Source organism: Syngnathoides biaculeatus, chromosome 1 (assembly GCF_019802595.1).
Source record: "Syngnathoides biaculeatus isolate LvHL_M chromosome 1, ASM1980259v1, whole genome shotgun sequence".
NCBI classification, from domain to species: Eukaryota; Metazoa; Chordata; class Actinopteri; order Syngnathiformes; family Syngnathidae; genus Syngnathoides; species Syngnathoides biaculeatus.
In genome coordinates this window covers 16,101,634-16,112,124 of record NC_084640.1, presented here as the reverse complement: position 1 = coordinate 16,112,124, position 10,491 = coordinate 16,101,634, and the positions used below count along the sequence as shown (strand labels likewise).

The following is a 10,491-nucleotide window of genomic DNA, read 5'->3' as shown; positions in this document are numbered from 1 at the left end:
AGAATGACATTTTAAGCAGTGAGAGATGATATAAAGACGTAAAAATAGGAACTGACAACTTTGTGCGTGTGAAAGTCACTGAAACAGCAACTAATTGTATACGTGTAGTAAGACAGTAAAAAAGTTAAACTAAACGAGCCGAAAGAAATATTATTTCTATAATTTAATTTCCGATCGGGGGCACCATAAATATGCGCAAAAGCGGCGCACTTTGGACCCTCCCGAAGACGAACCGGAAGCGGAAACGACGCAATGCCGAGGCTCACACTCAATTATGTGAGAAACAGCAACACTTTGTCCCTCACCAGACTTTGAATTGATTTATACCTTCTGTGTTGTTTTAATTCATTTGTTACGCACTCAGGTAAGATAATTCACCCTCCGGCCAGCACGGCGGCTTCCAAAACGTGTCAACTAGCGAGAAACTTAATCGTAAATGAAACAACGGAGGAAGGGGTGTGCTCGATTTAAAACAGCGGCTCCTCCGAACCCAAGCGGTGGTAGATGTTATAGGAGCCCCGCCCGCGTGGGATACTAGGAATACATTTACGAACCCCCCACAATCTTTCTAACATGTTCACTTGACTTCCGATTATGTGTTCAATAGATTTGCGGTTGATATTCATTTGTTTCACAATATATAAAAAAAAAAAAAAAAAAAACAACACGTTTTTATAGTTTAGTAAGAGCATTTTTGCCTATTATTGGTCACCACGAGACAATGCTTCCACAACCTTAACTCTCAACATTGTGGTGGTTTATCATTTTTGTTTTAAAAAAAAAATTGTATACTTTTTTTTTTTTTTTTTTTTTAACAGTACCGTGCGCATATTTGCTCTCATGCTTGCTTGTGGGGAAAGGAGGGCTACAGTCTCCAAAAGTCATTTATTGAGAACAGTCGAAACCCTATCAACACACTTCCATGACGGCTCACGCCCAAGCACTTATCCACAGACATGCTGATGTCACAAGCCCTTGACAAGCCCCGCCTCTTAAAGGCAAATATCGAACGGACAGGCTGCGAGAGGTGGAGCTAGTTGAGCGTGCCGTTTTTAATTAATTTTTTTACGAAATTGCGTTCACCAGGGGAGGATGAGCGCGGAAGCGGCCGACCGGGTCGCCGCCGTGACGAGCAGCCGGCCCGGCACGCCGCTCCAGACTTCCTGGTTCGAGTTCCTCCTGGACGCGTCCCTGCTGGAGAAACACCTGCAGAAGTCCAACCCAGGCGAGTCCGCGACGGTCTCCGGGCGGGTGACGCCTTTTCCCGCGAGGCGACGGTGACGGTCCCCGTGCGTCTCCTCAGACCCGACGGGCGTGCAGCTGGTCGTCCAGTTCCTGGAGCAGGCGTCCAAGCCGTCGGTGAACGAGCAGAACCAGGTGCAGCCGCCCGCTGACAACCGCAGGAATCGCACCTTGAAGTTACTGGCGCTCAAAGTGGCGGCGTACATGAAGTGGGACCTCGACGCGCTGGAGAAAGGGTGCGTCTTACATATTTATCTTCTTGAATGTTATGAATTTCACTGCCATGAATGGTAAGGTCAGAGAAAAGATGGCGATGAGGATTGTGGAAAAGGTCCAGATTGACCGTTTAATGATCACCAATCTGATCACAAGTATCGATCTGCCACGTAGGCACATCGCAGTGGCCATCTTGTCTTATATTCATATTTGCGCTAGTGGAAAATGAACTCCTCATGAAGCCATAGCCGGAGGACTCTTCATCAATAGAATCGGTCGCAACGTGCTTCCTTTTCAGACGCTCGTACGTCACCGTCGCGCTGCCGCGAAAGGCCAAGTTGCGTCTCCGAGGTCTCGCGTCGCGTTGCTCTTGACCGTATAACGACGGCGAAGGGAAAGGAGATCCTGTCGCCGTCGACCGGGTCCGCGGACGAAGACTTTACGGCCGCCGTCAATGTCCGCGAATCAAACCCGAGCCTCGCCGTCCGCCCTGCAGCTTGAGCATCCCCGTGCTGAACATGCTGCTGAACGAGCTGCTGTGCGTCAGCAAAGTGCCGGCGGGCGTCAAACACGTGGACCTGGACCTGTCCACGCTGCCGCCCACCACCGCCATGGCCGTCCTCATCTACAACCGCTGGTGAGCCCCAAACCCGTCGGCGTTTCGGCGGCCGCGTGACCGACCCCCCGCAATCCCTCAGGGCCATCAGGACCATCGTGCTGAGCAGTTTTCCCGAGAAGCAGACCAAGCCGGGCCCGCACCAGATGAACATGCAAGTTGGCCGCGTTGAAACCGCCACAGGATTTCGCACGGACGTCAATTTGCGTCTTGCTCGTCTCTGCAGGTTGAGCGTCGTGCAACAGGAAAAAGAGATGACGGACAACATCCTCAGCGTGGTGCGGCCCGCTTCGCTTCCTGCAAGGCGACGGACGATAGTCGTTTTTAGAACAGGAACTTATTTTAGCGGCACGGTGGGGCAAATGGTTCGAGCGCCGACCTCACAGTTCCGAGGACCCGGTTCAATCCCGGGCCCGAGGTGTGATTGTGAGTGCGGCCGTTTGTCTCCGTGTGCCCTGCGATTGGCTGGCGACCGGTCCAGGGTGTGCCCCGCCTCCTGCCCCTTGGCATAAGTTCCAGCACTCCCCGCCACCCTTGTGAGGATAAGCGGCTAAGAAAATGGATTACTTTACGATGAAAAAATCTCGTTTCAATCAAACATTTCTTATTTCATCATTTTATTAGTAGTGCAAAATAAGCTTTTTATTGATCAAATCCATCCATTTTCCAAGGGGCTTATCCTCACAAGGGTCGTGGAGAGCGCCGCAGCCTATCCCGGCTGTCAACGGGCAGGAGGAGGGTGGGGTACACCCTGAGCCGGTCGCCGGCCAATCGCAGGGCACGTCGAGACAGACAACAGCCGCACTTTTGGGGCGTCCGATTAATCTCGGATGTTTTTGGGATGTGGGAGGAAAGCGGAGAAAAGCCACGCGGGCACAGGGAGAAAATCGTTTTCTGAAAAAAAAAAATATAAATCAGAATGAGAAGAGTTTCCCAAATTGCCAAAATATTTCCGGAGTGGTGATGGGAGGACTTCGATTCTGATTGTGAAAGTAACAAAGTGATTCGGCTCCTCGTGTCCAGTTGAAGGAGCAGGCCAGCGACTCCATCAGCGTCCTGGCGGGGGCGCTGCGCCTGAAGAAGGACTTGTACGTGCACACGGTCAGGACTTTGGACCTGTTGGCCGCCGACGCCTCCGCCGCCAACGGCGAGACGGAATCCTCCACGGCGGGCCTCCGCATCAGCGCCAACGAGCTGCACTGCCAGGTGGGCTCCGACCGACGCGTCCGACATTTTCCGTGAGGAAAATCGCAAACTCGGGCGCGCACGTTTATACCGTCATTTTTTTTTTTTTTTTTTTTTCCTTGTAAATCCCGATCAGACCGCTGAAGTGAACTCGGGACGGCGGTCGGGACCCTCGTTTTTCACGCCGTCCGCCTTCTCCTCGTTTTAGGTCCACTACGACTTGGGCGCCATTTTCTTCCAGCGAGGCTGCACGGACCGACCGGCCTTTGAGCAAGCCAGAGACCACTTCAGGCAGACCAAGGAGCTCCTGAGGAAGGTACGAGCGCAGCATTTCGCCCGTCGGGACGTCAAAAGTCTCCGTCTCGCGTCTCCGCCCGGCCAGCTGGACTCGGCCGTGCACGTCCACCTGGACGAGGAGCGCCTGGCGGGCTACTGGAACGCCTGCAAAGCTCTGACCGGCGACTGCGACTCGCGCGACTCTCAGACCACCCGCTACGACCAGATCAACGGGCTGCTCGCCGCCCGCGGCTACCAGGTCGGGTTTGTCAGTCGTGCGGCCAAAAAACCAGGACCGGATGAATCGTTTTCAAACTTTTGGCAGCATTAATGTGACCTTTTACACTTGACAACTCACTTGACGAAGTAAAAAGAAACAGCCGGGATGCTTCTTGCGCAAATGCGCACACCCTCCTCTCGCTGGGAATGCGCTTGTGGGCGGGGTCACGTTGAGACTCGTATTAGACGGAAGGCGAACTCTCAAAATTGGAGGCGGCGCGCAGCTGCCAGCGTGCCGCAAATTCCCTTTGTGAGTAACGCGCCTGCCTGCGCGTATCTTAATGCGCGTGCGCGCATATTTTGTAAACTTGAAACATCCCCTCCACGCTTCTTCAACACGTGCCATTCGACAGCTTGTCGCCGAGCGTTCACGTCGGCTACGGACGTCGAAGAAAGAGCGACGCTGCGAACGTACACATACGTGTCTTATATCTTTTTTTTTTTTTTTTTATCAACTTTTGTTTTAGGGTTAGGATTTAGCGTATGTTAGCTTCCTCTGTGTAGAAGAAGGGGGAACGACGAGACCGGGGGATTTCCCAGTAAGCGTCTGCTGGTACGTAACCCAGATTTCCCCTGTGAGTAACGCACGGGGGAGCGCTCGGACCATCGCACCTGAAAAAGCTCAGATGTTCTAGCGGGATTACGCTGCTGTGGTCCGATCACCATTTGGAAAGGGGCGTGTCAACTTTTGCTACGTAGCATTCAGTGCTGTGTAGACAGGTGTCGGTCGGTCGGTCAATTTTTTTGGGGGGGGTTTGTCATTGTTTTTATTTTTGCTTATAGATGTGAGCAAAGATTTGAGTTCCCAAAATTTATTTTTTAAAACGCCACAAACAAATTTGGCCGGCAAAATGTTGTCGACGGACGAGAGAACAAAAGCTGCCATCGACGTCTTGGTTTCTCTTTGTCCGTAATACCAGACCAGAAGGAGCAGCACAAGGCTCATTGAATTAGTGCACGAAATGGTCATCGTCAATCAAGTTTTTATTTAGTTCTCGTTCTTATAATACCGGCGAGGAGTTTTCATTCATTTCAACGGGGATCTTTGTATTTTTTTTTTTTTGGGGCGTGTTGGTCGCAGGGCGTGGTGGAAGCCTTCATCAAGGACAACGCCAGCCGGACTCTGCCCGACCACTTCCGGCACTCGGTCCTCAGGGAGCTCTCGTACAAGGCCCAGCAAGGGTGAGCGGCCGGCCGTCTTCTTTTTGAATCATATTTTTGACGACGCGCCGTCGCTTAGGGAGGCGGGGCTGGACGAGGTGTGCCGCCAGCTGTGCGCGTGCAACGCCGTGCGCGACGCCCTGGACGGCGAAGTCCTCGGCGTGCGCTTCCGGCAGCTGCTCATGAAGCCCGGCAAGCGCCTGCTGGACTTCGTTTTGGAGGTAAGGAAGAATCGGAAAAAAATGATGCGGATGGAACAATAAAACGCTGCGCCTCCCTTTTATGGCCTCCTGTCATAACTGTTGCGTCACATTTTTCCTTTCGAATTTCTCGAATAAAATCGAGGTCTTCATTTTAGTGTGTGTATATATAGAAAAATGGCGGTAATTGACATATTTGTAGGCACTAATTGGATTATTGTAATTTAGTCTGAACTTTTTGCGTGCTAAACCAGATAATCTGAAGAATAAATAACAAAACGAATTATGCTGTCAAAATCATTTCCAGAACGATGACATCAGTTTGTCAGTCCGTCCGTCCTTTCGGTCGTCGTCGCCTCGGCGTGTTCCTAATAATGTGGGCTCGCAGGTGTGCTCGCGGTCCCTGGAGCAGGAACCTTCGTCGGAAGCGTCCAGAAGGAACGCCGCCGCTTTCATGCGGTGAGTCCCGAGCCGGCGAGCGTCCGCCGCCCCGCCCCGGCTCCGGCCCGTAACTCGGCGTCTGCGGATTTTGCGCGGCAGCGGCCTTTGCGAAGGCCTGGAGGATCCGGCGCTGGCGTCGCTGGTGTCCTCTCACCAGCTCTTCGGCGAACTCCTGAGGGAGGAGGAGAGGACGCCGCTGGCGGAGCAGCTGAAGAAGCGCTCGGCCGCCGTGGACCTCGGCGCCAAGCCGCTGCCGTCCTTCTACGACATCCCGGGTAAGCGCTGGGCGGGCGGGAAAGTGGGCAAAAATGCCGACGGCGGCGCTCTCCTCCCGCCCGCAGCGTCGGCCAGCGTGAGCGTCGGGCAGCTGGAGCAGCGCCTCATCCTCTCCTCGGACCCGCGCGCCATCCGGCACATCCTCAACGAGCTGCACGACGCGGCCGACGGGCCCTTCTGGAAGGTCAACGGCAAGGTGGGCCCGCGGGTCGAGATCGCCGCAAATGAAGCAAAAACCGCCGGCCTGACGCCGCTCCGCGTTTTGTTCCTAGTGGGAGGTTCCTCCGGACTACATCAACGTGATCCTGGCCATCAAAGACGGCCTGACCAAGGATCTGGTCTACATCCTCACGGCGAAAGGCCTCCACTGCACGGCCATCAAGGTACCGACGGCGCCGTTGCGGCGGTCATTGTCACTCTGAGATTTGCTTCCGTTCGTCACGTGACGTCATAGCGATATAACGTAGCGTAGCGTAGCGTAGCATGCTAGCATCCAAGCATGTCGCCCTCGCGAGATGTCGTCTTGTGACGTCGTGACGGGACTTCACGTCATGCAATCGCATCGGTTTAGCTCCGCCCTCACAACGCCCCACCGCGACGCTTTCCTTTCAGGACTTTGCGCACGCGCGGCAGCTGCTGTCGGCCTGCCTGGAGCTGGTGACGGAGTTCTCGCCGCGCCTGCGGCAGGTGATGCTCAACGAGCTGCTGCTGACGGAGGTCCGGGCCCACGAGTCGGCGGCGGCGCTGGACGGCGGGAAGGAGCGGCCGCCGCCCGACCTCGTCAGCAGAGTTCGCGGCTACCTGGAGATGAGGATACGCGGCGAGTTTCGCCGACGCCGGCCGTGCTCCCGGGTCTCCGCCGCCGCGACGGTCCTGCGACGGGGTTTTTTTTTTTGATTTGTTTTTGCGCAGACCTTCCGCTGCGGCAGGCGGTCGGCGAGGAGTGCGTGGCCTTCATGTTGAACTGGAGGGAGAACGACTACCTGACGCTGCAGGTGCCGCCCTCGGCCGTCGCCGGCAATCCTTACGTCAAGGTGACGCGCGAACGTCGGCAAGGAAGTGTTTCTATCGAGAACCCAACCCAACCCAACCCAACTTTCTTTTTTTGTCAGCTGGGGCAGCTTCTGGCGTCCACGTGCAAGGAGCTCCCGGGTCCCAAAGAGAGCCGGCGCACGGCCAAGGAGCTTTGGGACGCGGTGGTGCAGATCTGCAGCGTCTCCGTCCAGCACAAGCGGAGCAACGACGGCCGCGTGGGGCTCATCAAGCACCGCGAGTCCTCCATGGGCATCCTGCACAGGTGCCGGCGCGATCGGGAAATAAACACAAAACGTCACATTTAGCACGTCTCGCGTGCCGCGCCAAACGGCAGATGATGGCTGGAACGCACATCTTTTCATAATTAGAAAAAGATAAAAATACCAAATGGTTAAAAAAAAAAAAGATGTCAGCAGTTTCATGAAAACGATTTGCGTGTGTTGCCCTTTGAACGCAAAAATGAGCTAAACATGAAAGTGGTCACAGTCTTGTCTCAAAATAACCGCGTGCCTCATCCTGGCACTTCAGCTCGCAGATCCCTCTGGTGCCCTGCGACGTCATCGCGAGGTTTTCCCCGGCGGCGTCGACGCCAAAGACGGATTGGAAACGCTTTGCCTTTGTCTTTGTTTTTGTGAAAAAGCAGAAGAAAATTGGATGGATGCAAAATCTTTCGAAAACGCATTGCAAATCACAAAACCATTTTTTCTTTTGATGGATAACATCTGCCACTTATGGAAAAAAAAAATGCGGGCCGCGTCTTTACCGTTATGGAGCAGATGATATGAAAACAATGGCACAAAACGTTTTCCAAACTTGTCATTTTTAGCAAAATGTCCTGATGTCCTTTTGATGGATAACATCTGCCATTTATGGAAAAATGACTCCAATCGCTTGATTTTCCAAAATGCGGGCCGCGGCTTTACCGTTATGAAGCAAACGATATGACGCGCTTGTTTTTTTTCCCCTCCAGGAGCAAATTCATCACGTTTGTCAAGAAAATCCGAGTGAGTACCAAATAAAAAGTTGTCGCCGTCGTGGTGGCGTGACGTCGCGTTTGTGCGCCAGGAGCCGCTGGTGCTGACCACGTTGATCTCGCTGTTCGTGCGGCTGCACAGCTTCGTGCGGGTACGACGCCGCCGCCCCCGCCGCCGCTTCTTCTTCTCCTGCGCCGGCTCTCGCGACAATTGAGTCTACGCTCTGCCGCCCCCCGCAGGACGACATCGTGAACGACGTGACGGCCGAGCACCTCTCCATCTGGCCGGCGTCGCTGCCCAAGTAAGACGCCGGCCGTCTTCCTCCCTCCTGCGATCGCGCTCTCTCAAGGTGCGCTCGCACCCGTCTTGCAGCATCCAAGCGGTGGACGTGGAGGCGGTGGCCGTGACGGTCAAGGAGCTGGTGACCTACGCCCTCACGCTCAACCCCAACAACCAATCGTGGCTCATCACGCAGGCCGACATCTACTTCGGTAACGACAGCGCTAACGTCACGTGACGTAACGTCGGCGCCTCGCTCCGGATCTTTTAATCACGGCGGCGGCGTCGTCGTCGTCCCCCGCAGCCACCAACCAGTACTCGGCCGCCCTCAACTTGTACCTGCAGGCCGGCGCCGTGGCGTCGGATTTCTTCAGCAAGGCCGTCCCGCCCGACGTCTACACGGACCAGGTGGTCGACCCCCTTCCCCCGCGGCTCCTCCTCACCCCCGGTGACGGTTTTGTGTTTTCGCCTTCAGGTTCTGAAGCGGATGATCAAGTGCTGCTCCATGATGAACTGCCACACGCAGGTCGCGTGCACGCAACAGAACAAAACGCACGCTATCGAATGGAAGATCCGCGTGATTTGCGCTAATGTCGGCCATTTGTGTGGCGCGCGTTGCAGGTGGCGGTCCTGTGCCAGTTCCTGCGGGAAGTGGACTACATGACTGCGTTCAAGGCGCTCCAGGAGCAGAACAGGTACTGTCCGCTTGTATTGACGCCGCTACGAGCCAGCTAGCGTGTGTGAGCGCGTTTGTGTCTGTCGAGGCAGCCACGACGCCATGGACTCCTTCTACGACTACATCTGGGACGTCACCATCTTGGAGTACCTCACGCGTATCCTTCCCCGGATAATCCATTTTAAATTAAAAAAAAAAAAAAAAAATAGATGTGTGTGTGTGTGTGTGTGTATATATGCGACCTTGACTGTGCGGTCAGACATCCACCACAAGCGCGGTGAGACGGAAAAGAGACAAATAGCGGTAAGAAACGTCAACACACGGCGCATATAAAAAGTCCACACACCTCTTGCGATAGAAAATAAGAAATCTCAACTCGTGTTGGGCGATTTGACTACAAGAATGGCAAGAAAAGCCTTCTCGAACATCCAAACTTTTATTGGGCCGTTCAGGAGGGTGTCTGCTGCCGCACTCTGTAACAAAGTAACTGCCACTGAAGAAGTAAGTAACTAAACCAGCAGTCAGGAAAAGCTTACTAGAACACGTGGAGTTTGTAAGAGGCAAGTGTCGGTTGCCTCTCGTTTGGATGTGATTGGTTCTTTTCCCGACGACAAGCCGGTGCTTCTTTCGGGAGCATATTTAAAGAGAAAGCTGACACTTGAACGGGGGTGTGTAGACTTTTCCGATCCCACTCTATTGTTATCACATGATGGAATTGTGGTTTATGTTGTTTTTGTCACGGTTTCCACGTTCCGGATTTTTGGGTTAATTGAAGTCCAAACAAAGCAAAAAACGTTTCCATTTTTTTTTTTTTTTGCTATCGTGATGGTTGATGCCACGATGCGAGCCCTCACGTCGCTCCCTTGAAGACAATTGTGGTCTTTTTTTTATTTTATTTTATTTTTTCCCCCGGGCGTCCTCCGCTCCCCAGATGAAAGCCATCGGTCAGGCCGAGCTGAACACGAGCAACCCGGAGGAGGTTCTGCAGCTGGCGGCCCAAAAGCGCAAGAAGAGGTTCCTGCAGGCCATGGCCAAGCTCTACTTCTGAGTCGCGGACCGTAAATACGGCAGGAAGTTGCTCGGAATGGCGTCTCGGACTGGCCCAAAGAAAACGTTTTCCCCCCACGCGGCGTCTTTGACGTTTATGACGTGAACGTGTTCCGGTCGCACGGCCGGCGAGTCTGCGGGCGCCTGGATGCCCAAATAAGTCCACGCGCGACTTCGGCGCCGCTTTCCGAAGATCAGAACAACGCCGGTGTCATTTTTTGCTTTTTTTTTTTTTTTTTTTTTTAGTACAACACGTTTATATTCATTTTTTTTTTTTTAATGAATGACAATTTTGGATAGATTCCGAAATGTTGCTTTGACATTGTGTCCGCCAAAGTCCACCCCCGTCGGTCTCCTTTTGAACTTCCTGTCCCAACACGCGTCCCAAGTTCTGGTTTGCAGTTTGCCAGCTGCCCTGCAGGGAGCGCTCATCTGCGAAGGTTCAATAAAGGCAACAATGCGCAGGATTCTTTGGGCTTTGTATAACCTATTGGTGAAATCAAGTATATTCATATTTAATTTTCAAACATTATGCATTCCATTCCAGAGTTCTCGGCCGAAGGTGGCCGGGACGGGTTCCGGTACGCC

The 10,491-nt window shown here is 53.6% G+C and overlaps 1 protein-coding gene across 3 annotated transcripts; it reads left to right on the top strand.

The window, feature by feature from the left end:
- The first annotated feature begins 219 nt into the window (after nucleotides 1–219).
- Nucleotides 220–10,370, top strand: ints8 (integrator complex subunit 8). Of its 3 annotated transcripts, none has more exons than XM_061823100.1 (28): nucleotides 220–276; nucleotides 1,087–1,225; nucleotides 1,304–1,478; nucleotides 1,955–2,095; nucleotides 2,157–2,228; nucleotides 2,301–2,352; nucleotides 3,098–3,280; nucleotides 3,468–3,575; nucleotides 3,642–3,794; nucleotides 4,896–4,996; nucleotides 5,055–5,196; nucleotides 5,564–5,634; nucleotides 5,716–5,891; nucleotides 5,958–6,088; nucleotides 6,165–6,275; nucleotides 6,505–6,712; nucleotides 6,805–6,926; nucleotides 7,005–7,189; nucleotides 7,898–7,931; nucleotides 7,993–8,052; nucleotides 8,141–8,202; nucleotides 8,274–8,392; nucleotides 8,485–8,588; nucleotides 8,656–8,706; nucleotides 8,802–8,875; nucleotides 8,949–9,013; nucleotides 9,116–9,159; nucleotides 9,788–10,370. In XM_061823100.1, exons 1-28 carry the CDS (start codon nucleotides 253–255, stop codon nucleotides 9,902–9,904), a joined length of 3,024 nt encoding a protein of 1,007 aa, XP_061679084.1. In that variant the 5' UTR covers nucleotides 220–252; the 3' UTR covers nucleotides 9,905–10,370. The 3 variants fall into 3 exon arrangements, with proteins under 3 accessions (XP_061679084.1, XP_061679066.1, XP_061679075.1); XM_061823082.1 differs by having other exon boundaries at nucleotides 5,483–5,634; XM_061823091.1 differs by having other exon boundaries at nucleotides 227–364; nucleotides 5,483–5,634.
- The last annotated feature ends 121 nt before the right edge of the window (nucleotides 10,371–10,491 follow it).

Coding starts and splice junctions, on each gene's coding strand:
- ints8 (XM_061823082.1), top strand. CDS start 253: ATGCCGAGGCTCACACTCAATTAT. Junction 1,226..1,303: donor CCTGCAGAAGTCCAACCCAG/GCGAGTCCGCGA, acceptor GCGTCTCCTCAG/ACCCGACGGGCGTGCAGCTG. Junction 6,927..7,004: donor CCGGCAATCCTTACGTCAAG/GTGACGCGCGAA, acceptor TTTTTTTGTCAG/CTGGGGCAGCTTCTGGCGTC.